General features: G+C 41.5%; 1 protein-coding gene across 6 annotated transcripts in view; it reads left to right on the top strand.

The window, feature by feature from the left end:
* The first annotated feature begins 984 nt into the window (after positions 1-984).
* The window catches only part of ZNF713 (zinc finger protein 713), a 46,912-nt gene continuing 21,116 nt past the window's right edge, over positions 985-26,780 (top strand). For 3 of the 6 annotated variants that reach the window (XR_009614984.2, XM_060649099.3, XM_060649094.3), the window contains exons 1-2: positions 985-1,085; positions 13,876-13,964. Coding sequence is in view for 5 of the 6 variants with exons in the window: in XM_060649099.3 (XP_060505082.1) it covers positions 1,013-1,085; positions 13,876-13,964 (162 nt within the window). In the remaining variant the exon portion in view is untranslated. Of the gene's footprint in view, positions 1,086-1,259; positions 1,454-10,663; positions 11,806-12,703; positions 13,220-13,875; positions 13,965-26,780 lie in introns of those variants that run through there. The other 3 variants (XM_060649097.3, XM_060649096.3, XM_060649098.3) reach the window with 3 other exon arrangements.

The following is a 26,780-nucleotide window of genomic DNA, read 5'->3' as shown; positions in this document are numbered from 1 at the left end:
CAGCATTATCTACAGTAACCAAGTTATGGAAACAGCCAAAGTATATATATACTTGTATATATGTACAATGGACTATTACTGAGATATAACAACGAAATCTTGTCATTTACAACAACATGGATGGAGCTAGTGAGAAAAATATGTCAATTCGAAGAAAGACAAATGCCATATGGTTTCACTCATACGTGATATTTAAGAAACAAAACAAACAGCACAGGGAGAAAAAAAATGACTAACCAAGAAACAGACTCTTAATTATACAGAACTGATAGTTACCAGAAAGGAGGTGGGTGTGGGATGAGTAAAATAGGTGAAGGGGACAAAAATGCAGTTATCTTGATGAGCACTGAGTAATATATAGAACTATTGAATCACTATATTGTACACCTGAAACTAATATAGCATGGTATATTAACTAGACTGGAATTAAAATTTAATTTTAAAAATCCTCCATGCAAGTGTAAAGGACGTTTCTGTATTTTACAATCCATTTAACTGTGCAGTCGAGAAGGCCTGCCACCTAACCTTCATTCAGAAGTGGTTAATCTGCCTTTTTTAGCATGCTAAAAAGCAAATATAAAAAGAGGAAAATTATGGGATTCCATAAATACCTTCCAAGCAATGAACATGCTCCGTTTAAATCATAACCTTGTGAATGTTAGTATTTGACAGTACCTATCTACTTGAAAAGTTTTCAAAGATGAAATATGTTAAATATAGAATGGCATTAAGAGATCAACCATGGCAATCAATTTTGATGATGGAGAACATTTTGAATCCCAATTAAGTTATCCCTGTTAAAAGAATTTCATTCTTCTCATCAGTAGACCTGTATTACAAAACAGAAAATTGAATTCAATCATTAATTATATTTTGAGTCTCTCAGTACAAAAGGAGGGTGGGAGGGGTATGCCGGGACTGAGGAGTAGGAGGGCTTCCCTCGTCGTCTTGGGACGCAGCAGCTACAGCGCGGGGGAACCGGGCAGTACGATGTTTCCCATTGGCAGGGACTATGGGAGGGTCCTCGGCCTTCCCTTTTCTTCCCCCCACCTTCACTCCCACCCCTACCCCAACTTCCACCCCCGGTAAGCGAAATTTTGCGAGGCCTGGGGCGGAGGTCCGAGCCTCCTGGGTGAGCGCTGCCCGGGAGAAAGCCGACCGGGGCAGCGGGTGGGAGTTCCGAGTCCAGCATGTGGGAAGCGCTCTGCCTGGGGCGCCGCTGGCGCATGCGTATCGGGGAGCTTCAGCCAGCGCGACGCGGTCGCCATCGCGGGAAGGTTTCCGTTAAAGCGGGCCTGGAGCCGGCGGCTGGTCCAGCTCCAGGGACCCAGCCGCTGGGCGTCATTGGCTCAGGCCGTAAGGCCCTCATCACCCTGTCCCGCCTAGGTCGGGCCCGGCGGCGGTGGCGTCAGGGGGCGGAGCCGCCCCGAACGCCCTTTGTCTGTGGAGGCTGGTGAGTGCGGCGTGCCGCGGGCCCGCAGGCGGGCGAGGGGGAAGGGCGGGCGGCGGCCCAAGGGTGCCCGGGGAGCGGTCGCAGTCCGCGTTCAACTCGGAGTACTTCTGCAGCGCCGTCCTCCTCCTCGGAGACCCGCGCCCCTTCTTTGATAGAAAGGCCGCCCCATCCCCAGGGTACAAACATATTTTCCTCTGGTATCTTCTGCAGTTGTTATTTGGTGTGGGCATGGGTGGGTGTCATTTTTTGGAAAGTTTTTCCCCATCTCAAGATTATTAAAACCTTAACCTTTACTTTTTTCTAATGTTTTTAAAGGATTTTAAAAATGTATTGTTTACATTTGTACTTATATTATGTTGGATATTAATTTGTTGTCAGGTGTTGGATAGAAATGAGCCTTTTTCCCAGTTGTCCTGCCATTATCTATTGAATCATTTTCCCACTGAATTGAAATGACACTTCTATTACATTCTGCAGGCGTGTATATACTCGGAAATGTTTCCAGACAGTTTCTTGCACTGCTCTGACAGTTTTTGCACTGTGTTTTAATGTTAAGTATGTTTTAATATGTGGCAGAGCAAACGCCCCCTAATTATGTCCTCTGACAGTAATGATCTATTTCTTTTGACGTATTTGCAATTGTGAAAAATGTAAAGGTTCAAAAATTATAATTCTCTAAGAGAAAGAATTGATCGTGGCACTTAGTGGTGCTCAACAGATAGTTATTAAACTAGGGAATGTTTGTTGAAAGTCACTGTGTTGTTGAAAATGTTTACGTTTACTTGTTGCCATCAGGATAATCTAGTTTCTTAGAAGTGCCTTCAAAGCCCTTTATGATCTTAATATTGCATAATATTTTGCCATCCACTCTTGCACATCGTGCTATAGCCATACCAAACTGTTGATACATGACCCAAAACCCTCTGGGAAAAATTCATTCATTTGATTATGTCAAAAATTTAAATTTCTGTATTCAGAAAGAACAAAGGGCTAAAAACAAGAGACATGAAAAAATGTGCAACATGTGTAAGAGACAAAGGATTAATGTCCATAATATGTAAAGAATCTCTGTAAATAGCAAAAAGAAAGAAAGAAAGAAAGAAAGAAAGAAAGAAAGAAAGAAGCAACAGAAGGAAAAAGGGAAAATGGTCAAAGGGTATGCACAGGCAATTTATAGAATACAGGTAACCAAAAAACAAAACAAAACAAAAATTTCTAATGCTTAACCTCATAAGTAACCCGAGAATGCAAATGAAGACAAGGATATTTTTCACAAAATAGAATGGAAAAATATAAAAATATTGATGATAAAAGGTGTGAGGGAAATGCCCAGGAGAAGGACCCAGTTGTAAAATTGAGGAAGACACTTTGAATGGCAGTGTGACAGTACCTACCAAAATGTTAAATGAGCTCACCCTGGCTCAGAAATTTCATTCTGGAATCAGTCCTGCAGAAATAGTTGCACAGGTACAAAATGTGTAAAAAAGTGTGTAAAAAGATGTTTATTTCAATATTATTTGTAATTGTGAGAAATAAGTACGCTTAAATGTTCACTAGGGATATGCTTAAATATATTATGATAGATCCATACAATGGAATACTGTGCTGCCATAAAATAGAATAAGGTAGTTTATTTTGAAGTTAACAAACAAGGAACAATTTAGTGAATAAAGACATTTAGTGAATAAAGGATGCTAGAGAACAATGGCACGTAATATAGTGTGCATCATATTAAGTATGGATGTGGTTATATATGTTCATAAATGCACAGAAAAGGATGTACACCAAATGACTGGCAATGATTTATTTTCAGAGAGGGAAATCGAATAGAGAAGAGGGATTGAAAGTCACTCACATCTTACTCAGTATATTCCCATGTTTTGAATACTTATGGTTTCATGTAGAATGTGTAAAAAAAAATTGGAACATATATTACATGTGTAAGGAAAAAACACTTGATCTTAGCCAAAAGACCGAGAAGCTATTTCTTGTGTAAGGAAAAAACAAAACAAAAGCCTCTCATGAACTTAAGATCTACACAGGGGGGAAAGTGTTTTATGATGCAGAAAATTTTTAAATTAACTTTTTTTTAAAGCAGCAAAGAATAAAAGACAAATGATAACAAGAAGACTACATTTGTTATTTATGTTATACCAAGGGAGTTGCTGTTTACTGTTTGTGTTCAGGGATCCCCAAGACTACCCTTAGGTTCAATGATTTGCTAAAATGACTCACAGAACTCAACAAAACTGTTATACGTACAGTAGCATAAGTATTACAGTGAAAAGATACACATTAAAATCAGCAACAAAAAATGCGAGTCCAGAAGAGACCAGGTACAAGCTTCCAGTTGTCTTCTGTCAATAACAGTCACGCAGCTAGCATTTACATCCTCCCAGAAGTGACATGTAATAACATGTATGCAGTATTGCCAACCAGGAAATCTCCTCCAAACCTTGGCATCCAGAGTATTTATCGGAAGTTGTTCATGTAGGCATAGCTGACCACCTGTGCTGCTGACCTTCAGTCTCCAGTCTCTCCAGAAGGCAAGCTGATACCACATGGCCCAAGGATCCCACTATAAATCCTCTTTTGGCATAAACTTTCTGACCTGTCCCAAGGCCTCAGGTAAACAGAGACACTCTTAAAAGGCAGGGTGTTGCAAGGCTATAGATTATCTTTCAGGAACCAGGCCACGATCAAACCTTGCCCTAAAATGTACAGTTTGGACCACCCAGACCTGCTTAGTTCATCCTTTCCTGCACTCTGCACTTTGTAATAAAGAATTCTTACAAATTAGTGGAAAAGGCGAAATGGTAGAAAAGTGGACAAATTACACAAAAGTGTAATTTATGAAAGAAGAAACATGAAAACTAAAAATGTAAAGTCTGCCTCCCATGTTATCTAAGAATTACATTCTAAAGCAGTAATTATATACTATGTATTATATTTAAAAAGAATAATGCTGATCATTCTTGGCTAATGGTCACTCTCATATATTGTTGATTAATATGTAAAATGGTACAACCTTCCTTATATAGTATTTTGTCTTCCTTTTGATCCAGCAGTTCCACTTCTAGGAATCTATCCTAAAGAAATAATCACACAAAATTATGCCAAGACTGTATAATGTTTGCTGTAGTCTATAACAGGAAAAGAGAAATAAAGCTCCCTAAATGCCTATTAATAATTAACTTATTAAACAAGTTTTGGGTATTGCAAGCAATTGAATATACCATGACACTATTTTTTTAAAATTTTTTTCCTTTTTTATTTTATTTCTTTTGTCTTTTATTTTATTATTTATTTAATTCCAGTAAACTTAACATACAGTGTTATATTAGCTTCAGGTGTACAATAAGTGATTTGACAATTCTATATACTATTCAGTGCTCATCATAATAAACCTACTCTTTAATCTCCATCACCCATTTCACCATCCCTCCCCACTCACCTCATCTCTGGTAACCATCAGTTTAGTTTGTTCTTTATAGTTAAGAATCTGTTTCTTGGTTTGTCTGTCTTTTTTTTTTTTTTTTTCTTTTGCTTGTTTGTTTTGTTTCTTAAATACCACCTGTGAGTGAAGTCATATGGAATATATCTTTTTCTGACTTGACTTATTTTGCTTAGCATAATACTGTCTAGCTCCATCCATGCTGTCACAAATGGCAAAATTTCATTCTTTTTTGATGGCTGATTAATATTCCATTGCATACATATGCCACATCTTTATCGATCTATCTGCAGACACAGGCTGCTGTAAACAGTGTGGCAGTAAACACAGGGGTGCACGTATCCCCTTGAATTAGTGTTTTTTTTGTGTTTGGGGGTAAATACCCAGTAGTGCCATTGGATCATAGGGCAGTTCTAATTTTAACTTTTTCAGAAACCTCCATAATGTCTTCCACAGTGGCTGCACCAGTTTGCATTCCCAACAGTGCAAGAAGTTTCCCCTTTATCTGCATCCTAGCCAACACTTATTGTTTCATGTGCTTTTTATTTTAGCCATTCTGTCAGGTGTGAAGTGACACCTCATTCTAGTTTTGATTTGCATTTCCTTGATGAGTGATGTTGAATATCTTTTCATGCATCTGTTGGCCATCTGGATGTCTTCTTGGGAGAAATTTCTGTTCATTTCTTCTGCCCATCCTTAATTGGATTATTTGGGAGGTTTTTTTTTTGTTTGTTTGTTTTGTTTTTTTTTTTTTTTTTGGTATTGAGTTGTTTGTATAAGTTCTTTATATATTTTGGATACTAACGCTTCATCAGATAGATCATTTGTAAACATTTTCTCCCATTCAGTAGGTTACCTTTTAGTTTTGTTGATGTTTCCTTCGATGTGCAGAAGCTTTTTATTTTGATGTAGTCCCAATAGCTTATTTTTGCTTTTATTTCCCTTACCTTGGAAGACTTATCTAGAAAACTTTTGCTACAGCTGATGTCCGAGTGCCTGTGCCCTCTTCTGGAATTTTTATAGTTTCATGTTTTACATTTAGGTTTTTAATCCATTTTGAATTTATATTTGCATATGGTATAAGAAGGTGGTCCAGTTTCATTCTTTTGCACATAGCTGTCCAATTTTCCCAGCACCGTTTGTTGAAGAGACTGTATGACCCTAGTTTTTTGAATATTTAGATTTTTGTTTTCTGTCCTGAAGTGATATACACAGTACTGTCAATTAAAACCCAGATTTCAGAAAAGAAAATCAGACATATGATAATGACATATGCCATATTATAATATGTGTGAGAATTAGTATAGAAAAAGCTGGGAAGTATGTATCCGCAAAAAACTGGTTATCTCTGGGTAATGATATTATAAGTGATTTTCTTTCTGCTTTTCTATGTTTACAAAAATTTTTGTTTTAATATTTGTCAGAAAATAAAATTAAGGTGTTTCCAAGATAGAGAGAAGGTGTGGAGAGAGAAATCACTCTGGCTCCAGCATGAAGAAAATACTGGACTAAAGTTAAGGACCAGTTTGATGGATGCAGAAGTAGTCAAAGTGAGAGATGATAGTGGCCTGAATCAAGGTAGTGGAAGAGAAGATGAGACATTCACTACATATTTAAGGGGATAAATTTACCAGGATTTGACTTTAATTGAAGAGAGAGACTAAGGGAAAGAAAGAAAGAGAGGTCAGGAATGGCATTCAGGTTTCAGGCTTGGTGGTGCTATTCATTGAGATAGGGAATTTAACAGGAGAATAAGAACAGTATGTAACAAACTGATGAATGGATAAAGAAGTTGTGGTTTATATACACAATGGAATACTACTTGGCAATGAGAAAGAATGAAATATGGCCTTTTGTAGCAACATGGATGGAACTGGAGAGTGTTATGTTAAGTGAAATAAATCATACAGAGAAAGATAACATGTGTTCACTCTTATGTGGATCCTGAGAAATTTAACAGAAGACCGTGGGGGAGGGGAAGGAAAAAAAAAAGTTAGAGAGGGAGAGAACCAAACCATAAGAGACTCTTAAAATCTGAGAATAAACTGAGGGTTGATAGGGGGTGGGAGGGAGAGGAGGTTGGGTGATGGGCATTGAGGAGGGCACCTGTTGGGATGAGCACTGGGTGTTGTATGGAAACCAATTTGACAATACATTTCATTTTTAAATAAATAAATAAATAAATAAATACTAAAAACAAAACAAAACAAAAAAAGAACAGTATGTAACATATAAATATGTCTACTATGTGGCATTTTGTTTTAAATATTTTCAAAATATTCACTTACTTAATCCGCAACAAACCCATGAAGTAGGTACTATTATAACTAGTTTTACAAATGAGGAAATTGAAACATTGAAAGGTTGAGTAACTTATACAACCAAACTCACACAGCTCGTAAGTTGTGGAGCTAGGAATCAAACCCAATCAGTTTGACAATAGGGTTGGTGTTCATGCATACTTCATTGCAAATATATGGCAAGAGGCTTAAGAGAGAATGAGTTTGGGACATGTTAGGTTTGAGAGATCTGGGGGACACATGCCTGGGGATGTCCAGTAAGGTGGTTGGGTAGATATGTGGTTATGTAGCTCAAAAAAGATGATCAGTGAAATCATGGCAGTGGGTAAAGCTGAAGGAAGCCACCTGAGAACAAATAGAAGAGAATAAACACAAGTACTAACAAATGGACCTAACTGTATTACAAGTGAATGACATAACCACACTGAAGGAAGTGGCAAAGAAAAAAGTTAAATTACTTTAGAAAACACTATCTTGACTAGATACTGTATAACTAAAGACAAAGAGAACTCTACACAGATGCTGTAATTTCCAGTTAATAACTGTGTTTGTCACAGGGGTATGAGTCAATTCTGAAACTACTTTATGTATATACCAAAACTGAACAAATAAGTAAATCTATTGTGAATACTAAGAGCCAACAATCTTCCTCCTTTCCTCACTGGTAACTTCTTTGTTGAAGAAAGAAGTGAGGAAAAGAGGAAGATTAAAAATGAGCCCTGAGGTATTGGATTGGAATCAGAGGTGTCATAATGAACTTGTGGCATTTAATACATAGATGAATACAGTGTGTGTGTGTGTGTGTGTGTGTGTGTCTGTGTGTCTGTGTGTCCGTGCGTCCTATCTCTCCTAGAGGGCCTAGAAGCAATGATACCCCAGTAGCAGTGAGCACAGCTGATCTTTGTGCAGATCCAGCACCCAGATCTTTGTTTCTAAGCACTTCTCCAATAAAAGGAACTAGGGCTCCTTGGAGAAGTTGATTTCTAGGGCTGGGCAGGGATAATACAAGAACTTGAAACATCTTACAGTGCCAAGAAGTGCTCAAAATAGGATAGAGGCTGGTCAGAATAACATAGGAGCCTCCTACTGGCCAAAGCCAAAACTATTTGTGCAATAAAATAATGATAATATTGGTGCTTACAAAATATTCATGAGTTCATAGTGACATAAATAAATTAGTAAATAAATGATAAGAGATATGGAGCAGCTTTTCCTTGCAGAAAAATTCCAGTTAATAAATTAGTGGGAGGTATACCTGGGTGGCTCGGTTGCTTAAGCGTCAGACTTTGGCTCAGGTCATGATCTGACAGTTCATGGGTTTAAGCCCTGCGTCAGGCGCTGGCTGACAGTGCAGAGCCTGCTTCAGATCCTGTCTCCCTGCCCCTCCCCAGCTCCCTCTCCCTCTCTCAGAAATAAACATTAAAAATATATACATAAATAAGTTAATGGGAAAGAGAGAAATAGGGAAATCACCATTAGACCAACACTATATTACTAACTGTTGCAGACAAGATAAACTGATGGATGCTAAAGTTAGTGGGTTTGAGAAGAATCAGGATATTTATATAATCTTCAAGTATCTCCCCAAGATATTTATCAGCTACAGAGGGAAAGAGGGTTGCTCTACAGTAGAGAAGCCAGGTGAACACCACCTTAACCAAGTGATAAAGGTTAACATTATCATTAATGAAGTGTACCAACATCATAAACCCATTAATGCGATGTACTAAGAAAGATAAAAGATCACTTCTGTGTTATTCTTGCCAAAAATACTTAGCTTCATTCCAACCATGAGAAAACATCAGACAAACCCGAATTGAGGGACACTGCAAAATAACTCATCAGTACTCTTCAAAAGTATTAAGCTCAAGAAAGACAGAAAGGCTGAGGAACTTACAGATTGGGGAAGACAAAGGGAAAAAACAACTAAATTCCATGTGGGATCCTGGATCAAAGAAAAAATACTACTAGAGAAACTAGTAAATTTTGAGTAGTTTGAATTAATAGTATTGTACCAATTTAAATTCCTTGTTTTGATCATTGTACCATAGGCATATAAAATATTAACATTTGGACAAGTAGGGTGAATTGTATGTGGGAATTGTGTATTATTCTTGTAACTTTACCGTAAGTCTAAAATTGGTTCAAAATAAGTTAAAAATAAAAAATAGAAGAGGAAACAGAAGAACCCTTTCATTTACTCATTTAGCAGATACTGAGTACCTACTATGAGCCACATACTGAAAGTATTAAAAGTGGAATAGTAAATAAGACAGAAAAGATTCCTGTCTTCACGGAGGTTAACATCACACAATGGTGAGGTATAAATAAAAATGATGACTACAAATAATTACAATGATAAAAAGTGCTACCAAAAAAAAAAAGGAAGGTGTAAATGAGGGACCTCACATGTCTGTGATATTAAAAATCTTCCTTGATTTAAACTGAGACCTGAAGGAAGAGTAAGTATCATCTGGAGTGGAGGAGGGGAGATACCACACAGGACACATTTAAGGACTTAAAAGCAGAGCTGTGTAGATGAAATCTCAGAAGCAAGCAGGGGAGTGGCTTGAAAGATCAGGAAGCAGGTCACAGGGTTTTTTATGGCTTTGTATTCCAGCCTAAGAGCTGTAGGGAGCCACTGCAGAATTTCAAATAAGGGACTGATATGATCAGATTTGTATACCTTTAAAGATTCCTTTACTTCACCTGTGGAGGGAACAAAGATAGATATTGAAAACTCCTAAGGAACAACATAATGTAAATGGTAGGCAGAGGAAAAGGGACTAGAGCATAGCCTGCTGAGAAAGACTGTGGACATAAAGCAAAACACAGCTGTTAGTAATGTCAGATACCCATCAGAGCTCAGGAAGTAATAAACCCCATTGCATGAACAAAAGTGTTGTTGACATTCCTAACCAGAGCAATTTTAGCGGTGTGCTGATGGCAAAACAGAAGAAAGATCATAGATAATTGAAAAATAAATGGGTAGTGAAGAAGCAGAGACAAGTACTAACAATCCTTTGAAGAGTTGTAGCCTTGAAAAAAGAATGGATATTAGTTACAAAAGGGCATATAGCCAGTGAAAGTTTTTAATGCTGGGAGAGATATTAAATGGTTTTAAATTATGACAGGAGGAGTCAATAAAATGAAAGATGAAGTTGCAGATCAAGGACTGAGAAGATATATGCTAGATTCAGGCCTGTAGGGAGGCTGGAGAGAATGGTTTGATCCTAGAGAAGAAATATTTTTTAAGGCAAATCCCTGGGTCAAGAATACTCCCCCAGAGATGCCATTTCATTAGGTCTGGGATTGAACCAGTGAATCTGCTTTTCAGCAAATGCTGTGTGATTCAAGTGATCTGCAGACCACACTTTGATAAACATTGCTCTTTTTTTCTATTTTTCCCCTATACTAAGCCATTCCTGTCTTTTTTTTTTTAATGTTTACTTCTTGAGAGAGAGACAGAGCATGAGCGGGGGAGGGGCACAGAGAGAGAGAGAGGGAGACACAGAATCTGAAGCAGGCTCCAGGCTCTGAGCTGTCAGCACCCAGCCTGACGTGGGGCTTGAACTCACAAGCGAGATTATGACCTGAGCCCATGTTGGACACCCAACCGACTGAGCCACCCAGGCACCCCAAGCCACCCCTGTCTTCACTTTCTTCCCCATCCAGTCTATAACATAAGGTTTCCCGATTCATAGTCTAGCATTTTGTAAGGGAAGAAACTTCAGAACTACTATGGCACCGGAAGTGGGTAACAGAAGTAGAATGATGGTGAAAATCACTGGCATTAAAGAAGTTAACAAAATTAGAGGCTCTGATAATGGTTCTGAATTCCTGCTTGCTTCAAAATCACTTGTGAGGCACTTAAAAAATGTATAGATGCCGGACTTCATCTCAACAGTTTTTGGGTGGAACCTGGACATGTATATATACGTTAATATATACATGGTCGAGGAAGTTCACTCAAATTTTTGGAAGAGCTTGGAGGAAAAAGGGTATTAAGCCAGAAGTCATTCTTCATCTGAATTGATTATAATTTTAGTATTCCTTAGGCAGTCATGGGAATTCCTTACTTTCCAAGCCATCATGGTTACATATTTGAAAAAGCCTGTGGTGATACCACAGGCTTCTCTGAAAAGGACTACATGTGTATTGTATAAAAAATTACACACAGTTTGGGGATGGAGAGTGGTTGGTTTGTGGGGTTTTATGTGTGTGTGTTTCCAATACAGGAATTAAAAGGGAAATTTTGAGAAGGGGATCAGATTAAAAAATGAAAAAGGAGAGAACAGGTACTAAGAAGAACTTCAGAGTATACTAGAAGGAACCTAGGGCTGTGAACCAGGAGACCTAGGTTCTAGAACCAGCTTTTTCACTTAGTTCTATGATCTTCAGCTTCAGAATCCTCCTTTAAACCAAAAAGCTGAGAACTAAATCAGTGCTTCCAACGTGTGTTCTCTGGAAACTTAGTCTCATCAGATGCCATAAGAAAATTCTCAAATAACTAAGTTTGCAAGCAATATATATTTGACATGCTCTTTATCCCCTTGGGTTCACACGTATGAAGGACAAACCCTGTTCTGCCTAACTTGGTAAATGCTGTTTTTTATTATTGTGATTATTTATTATTTTGTAAGTGGTTTTGAGGTGATTGGGTTGAAACCATCAAAGCATTCTCATAGATTCTGTCTGGCTCTTCAGAGAATAGGACACTTTTAGAGCTTTTGCTTGGTGAAATAGAACCTGTTGTTGGTTTTTTTAATGTTTATTTATTTTTGAGAGAGAGAGAGAGAACAGGGGAGGGGGAGAGAGAGGGGGAAACAGAATCTGAAGCAGGCTCCTGGTTCTGAGCTGTCAGCACAGAGCCTGATGCTGGGCTTGAACCCACAAACCATGACATCATGACCTGAACTGAATTTGGACACTTAACCGACTGAGCCACCCAAGCGCCCTAGGACCTGATTCTTAAAATGCTTTTAAATTACTCCCGAAAGGTGTACCTCTTAGTCAACTGGTTGTAAAATGTTGAATTCATGCCCTATCTTGGGCAGTGATTGGCTTCCTCATCTAACAAGGCCATTCCACTGGAACTGTGATTTTCTCTTCTTAAAAAAACTTACTTCTCAGGAATGACTTCATTCTTTAATACCATCACTAGCTTTTGAGAGAAATTTTTCAGGCCAAACGTTGTGAACAGAAAAAAGAATGTTTTCTTTCATGCTTATCAGCAGATCAAGACATTTTGCTCTGTTGTTGATGTTGGTGAAAGTCTTCTGAAAATCTTTCACTAGGCACGGACCACATGTTTTCTATTCTAAGAGGATGGGTAAGAACTAAAGCTAAAGTTTGTTTTTGGTTGATGGATCTGTATATATCTGCTTTTTGTAATGTGTGAATCTGAGAAATTCTAGAAATGCTTTTTGATTGTCTTTAAAAATTCCACACCATACTGTGAAGTATGAACAGATAGTTTAGTATGTTTCTTTACAGACTCTCTAGGTCACTGGGTGACTGAGACTGCTGGACTTCTTCTGTAGACTGGTGCATCTCATTACATGTGCTACACCTGATAGAGTATCTTACAAGATTCCTGTCAGAAGGGAGATTTGAGTATCATAGTGAAGTCTGTTCATGAAGGACTGATGCCTTTAGGGGGAAAAGGTAATAGCCACCTTGAGGAACCCCCACATGTCAACCTTGCATGAACAAGGCAAGATTCTGAGAGTGGCTGCCCTGAGAAGTCATTCTTGTGGATAGCCATTGGCTCCTGAGGTTCTCATCAGAGATGAGGCACCTTTAATACCTGGGAATGAGTGATTGTTTTCCATAAGGCATTGGAAAATCAGCTTTCAGGGACTGACAAGGACACTGAAGCTGTTAGTACTGGTGTATCTCCTGACTGTCCTTCTAGAAGAAAGCAAAGCTTTGATGGCATTATAACTTAAGAACTGCAAAGAGGTGTAGTAATCCTGGTGGAGGACTGAATCCATGTACTCAAACAGGAAGGTGAACATTTTGAAAAATGAGAAGAGTGAAATCTCCTTTGTGTGTTAGAAAAAATCATCTTTAAAGATTTTCTTTTTAAGTAATCTCTTCACCCAACATGGGGCTCTAACTCACAACCCCAAGATCAAGAAAGCCCAGAAAGATCAGCTTAAAGAGAGTAAACTAGAGAAGATCCCTGGAGTTTGAGTTTGGGGATGAATGTATCCCCTTAAAAATAAGATCAGGCTCTCAACATATGTTTTCTCTATCAGCTCATATCAGTGGTTTGCATCTCCTTACTTAGAAGTCACTTGGAGACTTTAGAATTTAAAATGCTGTTGCCTAGGGTCATCGTAGACCAATTTGTATAATACTGGATTTATCCAAATCTTAGCATTGCATTTTTAGAACATCCCCCAAGTGTGTAGCCAGGGCTGAAAATCACTGAACTTCCTTGAGCTTCCCATATGCCACAATAAGAGAAAGTCCTACACTGAATTCCTCAGTATGTTGGAAGAGCAAGAATGTCACGGTTAAGTTATCCAGCCTTTGAGCTTATGTCTTAGAGGGCTTCTCTCTAAACTGTCTGCCATCCTAACACAAAGCAAAAACTCTAAGAGTTAGTGTCAGTGTTAATGTCATGTATTGACCAGATGCTTCTTTGCTCTTTTTCTTAGTTATGCCCTCTCAGAATGTTATACTTTCCCAAAGAGGGAACATGGAAGAGAAGGAAATGAATGATGAATCACAGATAGTCAGGTCTCAGGTAAGTTCACTTTTATTCTCCTCGGAAATGCTGTTATAGTTCTAAGAATGTGGGCACTTTTATTTTTCAGTTCTCAGTTTTGAATCCAGAGCCCTTTAGACTTTTATGGCAAATGATAATCTCTGTAAGATGTTTCCCGTTTGCCTTATATACCCTTTATAACTCTTCTCTCCTTCCAGCATTTTTACCAGATCACGGGCTGATGTCTGTTCTAGATATTTTAAAGGAAACAAAAGAAGCCATTGACTATCTTTTAATCACCCTTTACTTAAACAGCTCACCAGACTTTAAACAACACTTGTCATTCTCTCTGTAAACAATGAATGATGCCCAAGTATGACTTCTTGGAGCTAATGACATTATTAAATATACCTGAGGACAGCTGCTACAAGACAGTGTTTATCAAGAATCTCTTGTATCTCTTACAAAATCTGTTTAAGCCTGTTGTTACTATTCCATAATTTAAGTATTATGTAAACTGATAAGGTGTAACTATGACAAGAAGTTGTTTCTATGAAAACTAGTTGAATGCTTTGGAAAGACCTTATAAATGCCACTTTTTTTAAATTGCTATCAAATTATGTGTGAGAAAACTGTAAAACACTGAAGTAAAATTATAAAAATCTCAGAGGATTCTACGCTTGTGTAATTTCCCAAGTGTCACTTGCTTGTTCCACTTTAATGAAACAAAAACTGATGTATTATGGGTATGGGCATTCAATCATTAAAATCACTCTCATAGAAGAGGCTTAGATTTGCATCGAAAGATGAGCAAATGAATATACATTTATAATTTCAAATGAAAATGTTTAAGATATCTTTTATGGATCTCAACTTTAACAGCTTTTTAGCTTAACACACCAGCTACCAGTATCAATTAATTCAGATAGGAGTGATGAAATTTGAAGTGGGGTTCATGAACAAATGGCTAAGAAAGAATTCTCAAGACTTTTTTTTTTTTTTTTTTTGGTGCAAAAAGGTGATTTTATTTAAGCACGAGGACAGGACCCATGGGCAGAAAGAGCTGCACTGGGATTGGGAGGAGCAACTGATTATATACTTTTAAGTTTGTGGAGGGAGCGGGGTTAGATGAAGAAAACATTAGTTTCTAAGGAATTTCTGTATGGTGAAAGCAGGGTCTTACTGAACCCTGAAGACTTAGCTATTGTCAAGATAAGGTTGCTTTTACATTGTAATGAAATGTAAACATTAATGCATTAAGGCAGCCACAAACTCCTTGAAGAATGTTATACACTACAGGTCTCTGGTATCTATCAGTGGTCTGCAAGCTGTGAGGGGATTTAATTTAAACTACATTTTTCTTGTCTTTGTTTCCCTCATCAGGAGGACTTCTCTTGTCCCAAATTATATGAAATAATCATTATCTGTAGGTAGCCAATAAATTCATTGGAGGAGATTTTTACAGGTCTACACCATACAGCACTTACAAAAGTGTAATGTTGGATGCTCCTATGAGTGTAGAATGCAACAAAATACACTAGGTACTCAGAGAAGGGTGAAATCTGTTTGAGACCAGAATGATGAGGGTAGACTTCATGAAGAAGATAGAGTTTGAATTTGTGCTGATATTGGGTAGAATTTGGGGACTGAAGTAGACAGGAGCACTGCAGACAGGAAATAAAACTTGTGCAAGAGCAGGGACAATAAGAAGACTGGCAGCTGGAGCTGAGCGTTTATTTGGTACATTAGTGCTTTGGGAATCTTTGGGTTGCAGGGAATAGATTTATTAGGTTTATTCTTAATTATAAGGCTCCCCACAGACAGGAATAGAAAGACATCAAGAACTAAGGTGACATATCTGCCTCTTGGCATTCTAGCCAAAGAAGTTTGTTTTCATTTTCCAGAACCACTTATTATGTTAAGAAAGAAGATGATTCAGAAGCACCTGGGTGGCTCAGTCACTTAAGTGACAGACTCCTGATTTCAACTCAGGTCATGATCTCATGATTCATGAGATTGAGCCCTGTGTTGGGCTCTGCGCTGTCAGGACAGAGCCTGCTTGGGATTCTGTCTCTGCCCCTCCCCTGCTAGCGCTCGCTTTCTGTCTCTCTGTCTCTGTCTCTGTCTCTCTCTCTCTCTCTCTCTCTCTCTCTCAAAATAAACTTAAAAAAGAAAAAAGAAAGATGGTTAATTCATCAAGTATTTTTTGAGCAGCTACTATGTACCAGAAATTGTGCTTGGCATCAGATATACATCAGTAAGCAAAATAGACGTTCCTAAATCCAAGTTGCTTAGAGTCTAACAGAAACGTCCACTCACTTGCAAATTGAGGTGTTTATTATACAAAATAAGAATAAGAGGCTGTGAATGTGCATTAGGGAATCAAGAAAAAACTCTCTGGGGAAGTGAAATTTAAGGTGAAATGTAAAGGTTATACAAATGTTAAAAGAAGTAAGTGAAAAAGAGCATTTAACATCATGTGTAAAAGCTATGGGTATATTTGAGAAGTTAAAAGAAGGCCACCATTGTTGGAGTGGAGGGAGGGAGAGAATGACTTGAGATAAGCTTGGAGAAGTATACATGGCCTAAGTATGCAGGACTTTCTTATGCAAGAAAAGTTTGGGTTTTATTCTAAATGAGGTAGAAAGCCTTGGGGGAATTTAAGCAGGACAGTAACATAATAATTAGCTGAATTCCACTTTAAAGATCACCCAGATGTGTGCTATATAACAAATGAATTTTTGACAGGCAAGAAAGGAAGGGGGAGAGAACCACTTAGGAAGTTACTACCACATTGTAGATGATAGAAAATAATAACTTAAAACTAGGTGGAGAAGGGGCCCTTGAGTGGCTCAGTCAGTTTGTTACAGAATCAGGCTGGAACGCTGGCAGAAAAACCAAGCGACACTCGGAGACCTTGGTGGATTGGAGATTTATTTAACACCGGCGGGCTCAGAGGAGACCGTTTCTCGGAAGATCTGAGCCCTGAATGCGAGCAGGAAAGGTAATTTATAGTTATCAGCCTCCATATTTGTGTGTGTGTTGGGGGAGGGGGGGTTGGTTTTCATGCCGCAGCAAACAAAGGAAGAACCCAGAGGAGGGGTCTCTAAGCTAGAGACCAGAGTTTGTTTTAGTCCAATCAGCCATCTTTGGTGTACTTTATCCACTTCTCCAACATTCCCCCTTTTGATGCCTTTTAAAAAAACTTTTAGTAGGCATCACCTTTCAGTTTTACAGGTTGGTACTCTCAGAAGGCTAAGATATGGGCAGTAGTTTGGCAAGCAACAGTGTTTTCAATAAAATGTATCATGGCATTCAGTATACAGGGGCCAATGGATACAAGTAAAATTATGGAGAGGAGAGGCCCCATCAGGGCAGAAAGCCAGGATGCCCAATCCGTGAGATCCCATCCTTTCCATTGATTGATATTTTCCTGTTGTCTATGTTGAATTCTTTCCTTGAGCTCCTTAACCTTAGTTGTAACTATTCCTGACTGATTTATGAAATAGCAACATTCCTCCCCCAGAAAGATGCAAGTCCCTCCTTTTTCTGAAGTGAGGAGGTTGAGGGCTTGCCCATTTTGGAGGGTCACTGCTGCCAGAGAGTTTATTTGGCTTTGTAAGGTTACCAGAGAATCTGCCACCTGTTCCATGTCTTCATTCAGCTCTTGAGATAGTCTATGGTACAGTCCTACGGATGAACCTGTGCCCCCTATTCCAGTCCCTATTCCTGTCTCAATTCCTGCTCCTATCAGAATGAGTAGCAGGATTACCTGTTTAGTCCAGGACTTGGGGCTAAAGGCTGTTAGGAACTGATCTTCAGTGTATATGGATATCTCTGGGGTTAGGAAGACGGAATAACATATCTGAGTCCAGTTGGCCTCTAAGCAATTGGTAGGCCGAATTACAACAGAGATAGAACAACCCAGGGGTTGAACATAGGGTTGTATTCCTCTTTAAGGTTATATTTCTTCTGTATAGAGAGTTACCATTCATACCTTCAGGGACTGTACAGATTAGATTGTCAGCATTTGTGAGACGGATCCCAGGGGCCAGGGGTCCAATTAAGACAGAAGTGTTGGTTTTGAGATTTTCAGAAGCTTCACAAGTCAAATGGATAGGAGTGGCTAAGTAAGCCCTTCTGCTGAGGGGCAAACACATCCAGCAGGTTTGGGTGTGATTATCTATTTTATGGAGGACTTGTAGAGTAGTGTTAGTCCAACACTGGAGTGGGGAATTGGTAAACATCTGATTGAAGGCTGAAAGGTTCAAACCCTGGTAGGCTGCTGGGGGAATGGTCACCTTTATGGCTTATATTACCCTATCCTGGGTATCCTTTATAAGTTTTGAAGGGCCGTGTCTTGCATCCCTCCCCCGTCCGAGATCCCTCATTGAGGAAGGTAAGGTAAGGTAGCAAGCTTCCCTCTCTGGAGGCCCTTATTGTGACATGGGTTCCTGACATTTTGGGTTATCTCTGCGTCCAATACTTAGTCCTTGGGGCACCGGGTGACTGACAGAGAGTGAGTGTTTCTCCCTTGTAGCAATCTTTGTGGAGGGAGGTGAAGGCGCTGAACACCCTTGACCCCCTTATTGTCACATAACAATCCTGGGAGCAAAGTGGGTAAGCAACAGTTGAGAGGGTGAGAGAGGTTATCATAATATGCAGGCAATACTTAATAATCCTCCCATCCAGAGGAGGTATGTGACACCCAGCATGCATCCTTTGTCTCATGTCCAGCTTGTTGGTGCAGTCTCTATCAGCCCAACAGTAAGAAGTAAGATTAGGTGGCACCTGGGTGGCTCAGTCGGTTGACCGTCCAACTTCGGCTCAGGCCACAATCTCGAAGTTCATGAGTTTGAGCCCCGCATCGGGCTCTGTGCTGACAGCTCAGAGCCTGGAGCCAGCTTCGGATTCTGTGTCTCCTTCTCTCTCTGCCTCTCCCCCACTTGTGCTCTGTCTCAAAAATAAATAAGTGTAAAAAAAATAATTTTTAAAAGATGTGAGATTAGTGCTATGACACCAGTAAGGGGCAAGGGCTGGCAGAGTTGCATCCAAACCCCTGGTCTAGGTTCACGTGTTGATTCCTCAAGCTTCTGCTATGCGCAGGACAGCCAGGGTGTGGCTGGAGCAGGGCTGGAGGTCTCAGGGGCCAGTGTCCCTTTTGAGGGCCAGTTTAAGCGGGTTGACTGGACCTGGATCACTTCGCCAAGTTGTGGGTTCTTCTGAGCTGGCCTTCTTAACTCTGTATTGATGGACCCATGGGGTAATACCTGAAACTTTAAGGGCTGTAGGAGTTGTTAGAATAACAGTATGAGGCCCAGTCCACCGTGGTTTAAGACGTTCCCTCTTCCAATCTTTGACCCACACAGAGTCTCCTGGCAGAAAGGGGTGAACGAGAGTCCCTAAGGAAATTGGGGCCCTCTCTATGGTGTATCTCTGTAACTTGTTTAGGACTACCCCCAAGGTCTGGAGCTGTTCTCTTATTCCCTTGTCTCCAATCTGGTGTAGGTCTCCTGAGAGTTTTCCTAAACATGGGGAGTCACCAATATAATAACTCAAAAGGGGAGAATCCTAGTGCCCCAGGCATGCATCGGGCATGCAAGAGGGCCAGCGGTAGTAAATCTGGCCATGGGCAATTAGTCTCTTGGTGGAACTTAGCCAGGGTTTCCTTGAGGGTTCAATTCATCTGCTCTACTTTCCCTGAGCTCTGGGGTCGGTAAGCAGTGTGCAGTTTCCAGGTAATGTTAAGGGATTTTGTCAGGGTTTGTGTAATGTCTGCCACAAACGCAGGTCCATTATCACTGTGTATGGTTAAGGGTAGACCAAACCGAGGCACAATCTCCCGTAGAAGAGCTTTGGCCACCTCGCGACTTCATTCTATTCTGATCAGGAATGCTTCGACCCATCCCGAATATGTGCAGATGATTACAAGAAGGTACCTGAATCCTTTATTTGGTTGTATGTCAGTAAAGTCCACCTCTAAATCTTCGAAAGGGGTGGCCTCCCTCCTTTGTGTGCCAGGCGGGGGCCGTGGGACAGACCAAGCATTGTTTTTGGCACACGTTACACATCGTTCACTGACAGCTCGGCATAATGCCAGCAGCTGGCTGATATAGTAGTTCTTTTTGAGGATGGCCTCTGGTGCAGTTTTCCCTAGGTGCATGAGTTGGTGATATTCCTTCACTAGGTGTTTTCCCATAGACAACGGGACAAAGATGTGCCCATTTGGCATGACCCACCATCCCTCTTTGCTTAATGTGCCCCCTTCTGTCGAGGCCCAACTTCTTTCCTCATTTGCGTACAGGGGTGGGGAGGCTTCCCTCTGGGGTGCAAGAGTCATAGTGTAGGGAGGAGCTTCACCTGGATCACCACAGGCGGCCGCTCTGGCTGTTTTGTCGGCCAGGGAATTTCCTTGAGATATGGGGTCATCTCCTTTCTGGTGTCCCTTACAGTGTAGGATAGCTACCTTGTCTGGGAGCCAAACAGCCTCAAGAAGCTTTAGTATTTCTTCCTTGTTTTTGATAGTTTTCCCTGCAGCTTTCCCTGCAGTAAGGAGGTCTTTTTTCTTTATAGATGGCCCCATGTACATGCACAGTAGCGAAGGCATACTGGGAATCAGTGTAGATGTTAACTCATTTACCTTTGCTAAGGATGAGGGCTGGGGTTTAAGGCTTACAGTTCAGCTCATTGTGCCGACCATCTTTCCGGCAAAGCCTCGGCATCCAGAACTTCGGTGGTTGTGGTTACTTCATATCCTGCTCTTTGGCTGTCCTCTTGTAAATAGCTGCTCCCATTGCTGAACAGGGTGATCTCTGGGTTTGTTATAGCCTGGTCTTGGAGGTCCAGGCGGCTGGCGTAGACTTCATCCACTACTTCGGAACAGTCATGGTCGTGTTCTCCCTCTTCCATCGGAAAGAAGGTGACCATATTTAGTGTTCTTACTGTTTTGAGAGTGACCCTTGCGTTTTCATAGAGAAGTCCTTGGTATTGTGTCAGCTGAGAATTGAAGAGGAAATGATATCCTTGGGTACTCATGAGGGACATGACCGCGTGTGGGACCTTAACATTAAGTGTTTGTCCCAGTGTGAGTTTGTCTGCCTCCTTGATGAGCAGGACTGTGGCTGCCAGCGCTCTGAGACACAGTGGCCATCCTGCAGCCACAGGATCAAGTTTTTTTTGACAGGCCACTGGCCATTGCCAAGGCCCCATGCTCTGAGTGAGCACTCCAAGGGCTGTTTTGTCCTTTTCATGTACGAAGAGGTTAAAGGGCTTTTCTGTGTCGGGCAAACCCAGGGCTGGGGCTCGTCCCAGAGCCAACTTTATTTCTGTGACAGCGGCCCTTGCCTCATCAGTTCATGCGAGGGGCTCCCAGTCTGGCCCTCCCAACAGGTCATAGAGGGGCCTCGCTATGGTTGAGAATCCAGGGATCCAAATGCGACAGAACCCTGCAGCCCCTAAAAATTCACACAAGCCTCATTTCATTTGGGGCTGTGGCAGTGTGGTGATAACCTTCTTCCTTTCCGGTCCTAGTTTTCTTTTTCCTTTTGTGAGGAGGAAACCTAAGTATTGGACCTGCTGCTGGCAAATCTGTGCCTTTTTCCAAGAGGCCCGGTACCCCAAGTAGGATAGGAGCTGCAGGAGGGCCTTGGTACCTTTCATACAGCCTTCTTGGGTGTCGGTGGCAAGGAGGAGGTCACCTACATATTGGAGGAGGACACACCCTGTGGTTTCCCTTGGAAAGTTGGTGAGGTCTGTAGCTAATGCTTCCCCCAAAAAAGTGGGTGAGTTCTTGAAGCCTTGGGGAAGTCATATCCAGGTCAGCTGCATCTGGCACCCTGTAACGGGCTCAGTCCATTCAAAGACAAACCGTGGTTGACTTTGAGGAGCCAGGCAGAGGCAGAAGAAAGCATCCTTTAGGTTGAGGCATGTAAACCATCTGGCTGACCCTGGAATTTGGCTGAGGAGAGTACACGGGTTCAGAACCACTGGGTGTAAGGAAACAGTCACTTTATTAATGGCCCTCAAATCCTGTACTGGTCTGTATCCTCCTCCTGGCTTCTTGACTGGCAAGCTGATTGGCACTCAATTGGAATACCTTCCTCTCTGAGCTTGGTCAGGTGCTCTTGTGTACCCATTCTAGACTCGAGTGGAAGGGGTTCTGCCTTTGTCTCTGAGGTTGGGCTCCAGGGATCAGGTCAACAATGATGGGGGCCCGACTCCAAGCTAGTCCAAGTGCATTATCTTCAGCCCATACAGAAGGGAATGTAAGCCTGAATTCTGAGGGGTTACAGGGTAGGGCTTGGGCACAGAATAGTCTCCATTCTTCTTCCCTTGGCAGGGTAATCACCAAGACCAGGGTTTCCTTCTGCCTTGGGTTTAATTGGAGGCTAGTGTGTCCAGTGGGTTCAAAAGTTATCTGGCCCCAAGTTTGGAGAGCAGATCTCAGCCCAGGAGAGGAATCAGGCAGTCAGGTAAGTAGAGGAACTCATGCCAGACCTTGTGACCCCCAAGTTCACATTGTTGAGCTTGACAGAAGGGCTCTTGTATCGCCCATGTCCCAGTAGCTCCAAGTATGGTTGCTGTCTTTTGGCTGAAAGGAGCTACCGGGGAAGTAACAACCAAGTGTTTAGTCCCAGTGTCAACCATGGAAGTTATTGTTCAGCTGCCTACTTTCATTTCAACCGTGGGCTCATGGGGGCCAAGAGAGAAAGAGCCCGGTCCCCCTCAGTCTGATTCTATCCTGGCCAGACCAATGAGGTCCTCGCCTCGAGGTTCCTCCCAATATCAGCTGGGTTTTGAGGGCCCCTTCCAATTCGGACATTCATTCTACCAGTGTCCCTTCTCTTTGCAGTATGCACGTTGGTCCTTTGCTAAGGGGGCTCTGGGCTTCCCCCTTTTTGGTGGTTGGGGTCTTCCCATCTTTGCAGTGTCTATTTCTTTCAGTGCTGCTGCAAGAAAGGTGGCCTTCTTTTTAGTCTTCTCTCCACTTCTCTTTCGGCTGCAACTTATCTGTTCCTGAAAACTTTATTGGTGACCTCTATCAGCTGAGTGATATTCACCCCAGCAAAGCCCTCCAACTTCTGGAGTATTCTTCTGATATCTGGGGAAGCCTGTGCCACAAAAGAGGTATTTACCATTTGATGACTTTCTGGTGCCTGGGAGTCAAACGGAGTGTATACACGGTATGCCTCACATAGTCTTTCATAGTAGTGTCTGGGAGACTCCCCAGGCTGTGTGACTGACAATATTTTAGTCATGTTCATGGGATTTTTGGCTCTAGTTCAGATTCCCCGAAGGAGGGCTTCCTGGTATTGTCAGATGTGGGCTTGTCCTCCTTCTGTGGTGAAATCCCATGTTGGGCATTGAATCAGGGGCAGCAGCTTGAGCCCAGACAGCAGGGTCATTGATCCCCAGAGGTGCGTGATCTTCTAGGTACTGTCATGTTTCTCTCATTCTTCTTCTTTCTTCTGTATTAAACAGAGTACAGAGTAACTGTTGACAATCTTCCCAAGTTGGCTGGTGGGTCTGGAAGAGGGACTCCATCAAGTCGACCATTGCTTGTGGCTTTTCAGAGTATGATGGAGTGTTATGTTTCCAATTGAGGAGGTTGGTTGTAGAGAAAGGTTGATAATAATACATCATGGAACAGCTGGGCTGGACTATTCTGTCCTCATTCTGTCTTTCAGGCTCTTTCGTCTCCCTTACAGGCATTTGGAGAGTGTTAGGTCTGGGTCTGGGGCGCAGTCTGGCTGCTGGCCCTTGTAGGGAGGGTTCTCTGGGTCTGGGAGGGGAGGAGGGATGGGTGGCAGCAGCAGTGGAGGAGGAGAGACAGACGGGGGGCGGGGAGTTTCAAGCTCAGGGGAAGGAGGGAGGGAGCCCAGTGAGTCATAAGGTGGTGGAAAGATGGGATCTTCCTCTGGGTCTCCTGCAAACACTAGGGGAGTGGTGGATTGCTTCTTTGGCTACCTGGGTGAGTCTTTGGATAAAACAGCTCAAACCTTTGCCTGGCTCTGCTTGCTATGGATGAATTGCACCTAAGGCGGAGGATTTCAGGCAATTTCAAGCCAGGAGTTGATGTATGGAAACTGATCAGGGTGACCTGGGTTCCCAGTGACTATCAGCCAAACCTGCTGCACTATTTGAGCATCTAATATCCCTTCCAGGGGCCATCCTACATTGAATATGGGCCATTCTAGTTCACAAAAGTTCCTTAACTTCCCAGGTGTCATTTTGACTCCATAATCACCTGAAAATCCCTTTTTAAAATTTTTGAGCATGACCTCTAAAATCATAGGCTTACTCTATTTTGACCTCATTATTAATTCCTTTCTCGTGTTCAGTGTTGCAGAGACAGACAAAGGGAGGGTATCCCCTCAGATGAGAGGACCAATCAGATACTCCACTGGTCGCGTTCCCAAGGGAAACTTTAGGTGAGGCTTGGCTGTAGTGGACTCAGCTTTGTGACTTGCAATTGGAGTCTATCCTGATGCCGCCCTGGACTGTATGCTTTCACCACGATACAGGAAAGCCCACTCAGACTCCGTAGACTTTTGGGGACCTTAAGGGTGCCTGTCCATGGAGCTACAAACTCAAACTCGACTGGCAAGCCTGGCTGAGCCGCACATTCACACATACACACACCAGAGGCTATTACATTCCCTCCTGCAAAATTTTCTACCCGTGAGAGCGCTAACGTCTCTGGGGAGTGATCAGGTCCCCCATCCACCCTTTTGGATGGGCCTGACTACTTTGGGGCCCCGGCCTTACCGGTTCTGACGTCGGGTCCAGGTCCTCACCTATCAGTCTCTTTGAGTCCGGTGGGAACGATGGAGCGGGGCCAGCCTGAGGCGACCAAATAGGAGACTGCCAAAATTCAGGCAGGGCGCGCCTTCTCCTTTGCGATTCCTCGCTCCGTCACTGCCTCACCGTTCTTCCAAACCGGTGGCAACAATGGGCCAGCATGGTTGGGTTTCCTGGTCAGGCAACCAAATATGTTACAGAACCAAGCTGGAACACTGGCAGAAAAAACAAGTGGCACTTGGAGATCTTGGTGGTTCAGAGATTTATTTAACACCGGCGGGCTCAGAGGAGACTTTTTCCAAAGATCTGAGCCTGAATGCAAGTGGGAAGGGTAATTTATAGTTGTCAGCTTCCATATCTGTGGGGGTTTTCATGCTCACAGCAAACAGGGCAAGAAGAACCCGGAAAGAGGGGTCTCTAAGCTAGAGACCAGAGCTTGTTTTAGTCCCGTCGGCCATCTTTAGTGCAGCACTTTATTCATTTCTCCAACAATAAGACTTCTGATTTTAATAAAAACAAAGCAAGGACCCTTACTCAGGGCTCTTGTCTCCTCAGAACATTAGCCTCTCTCGCGTTTTAATTCTGCGACCTGCATTCTTACTGAACAAGAGAGAACTCTAGACCCAGGATCTATGACACTCAAGCACCATGATTGTCACATAAGGAAGCACTGAATATTTTTTGAAAAATAGAAATTTGTGGGGCTCCTGGGTGGCTTAGTCAGTTAAGTGTCCAACTCTTGGTTTCAGCTCAGGTCATGATCTCACAGTTCATGAGTTAGAACCCTGTGTCAGACTCTGCTCTGACAATGTGGAGCCTGCTTGGGATTCTCTCTCTCTCTCTCTCTCTCTCTCTCTCTCTCTCTTTCTCTCTCTGTCAAAATAATTAAGTAAACTTTAAAAAAGAAAGAAAGAAAGAAAAATAGAAATTTTCATATGATGAAGATTGTTATCTCAAACCAGTGGTGAAAAGATAGTTTATTCAATAATTGATGTTGGCATTTCTGGAGAGCCATCTGGAAAAAGGTAAAGTTGAATCCACACCTCATACTTTACATCAAAATAGTCTGCAAACAAAACAGGTGAACATGGGAGGGGCAGGTGGGAAGAGAGAGACAAACCATAAAACAGACTCTTAACTCTAGAGAACAAACTGAGAGTTGCTGGAGGGGAGGTAGGTGGGAGGATGATGGGTGATGGGTGATGAAGAGTGATGGGTGTTAAAGAGGGCACTTGTGATGAGCACTGGGTATTCTATGTAAGTGATGAATCACTAAATCCTACATGTGAAACTAATATTACAGTGTATGTTAACTATTTGGAATTTAAAACTTGGAAGAACAAAAAGAATAGTCTTCAAATGGGTCAAAGATTTAAATATGAAAAATTAAGCCTAAAAGTATTACAAGAAAAAATGGAAGTTGTAACACCAGACACCATAAAATAGCTAGAAGAAAAAAAAGATGGTAAGCTCCTTGACATTGGTCTTAGTGATATTTTTTGGGATCTGACTCCAGAAACAATGGCTACAAAAGCAAAAATAAACAAATGGGACTACATCAAACTAAAAGGATTCTGCACAGTGAAAGAAACCATCAACAAAATTAAAAAGGTACATATTAAGGCACTTGGGTGGCTTGGTCAGTTGAGCATCTGACCTTAGCTCAGGTCTTGATCTCACGGGTGAGTTCAAGTCCCTATCTGGCTCCCTGCTGTCAGAGCAGACACCGTTTCAGATCCTCTGTCCCCCTGTCTCTCTGAACCTCCCCACTTGCTTTCTCTTCTCAAAAATAAATAAATATTTTTTAAAAATAAAATAAAACAAATAAGAAGGAACCTACTGAATGGGAGAAGATATTTGCAAATAACATATCAGATAATGGGTTAATATCCAGAACATATAAAGAACTCATACAGCTCAGTAACAGAAAAACAAGCAATCTGATTTTAAAAATGGACAGACGATCTGAATAGACATTTTTCCAAAGAAGACATACAGAAAGCCAATAGGCACATGAAAAGATGCTCGACATCACTAATTATCAGGGAAATGCAA

This window comes from Panthera onca, chromosome E3, assembly GCF_046562875.1.
Source record: "Panthera onca isolate mPanOnc1 chromosome E3, mPanOnc1 haplotype 2, whole genome shotgun sequence".
Classification (NCBI taxonomy): domain Eukaryota; kingdom Metazoa; phylum Chordata; class Mammalia; order Carnivora; family Felidae; genus Panthera; species Panthera onca.
Note: the sequence above shows the minus strand (reverse complement) of the source record. Positions and strands in the feature narration are given on the sequence as shown.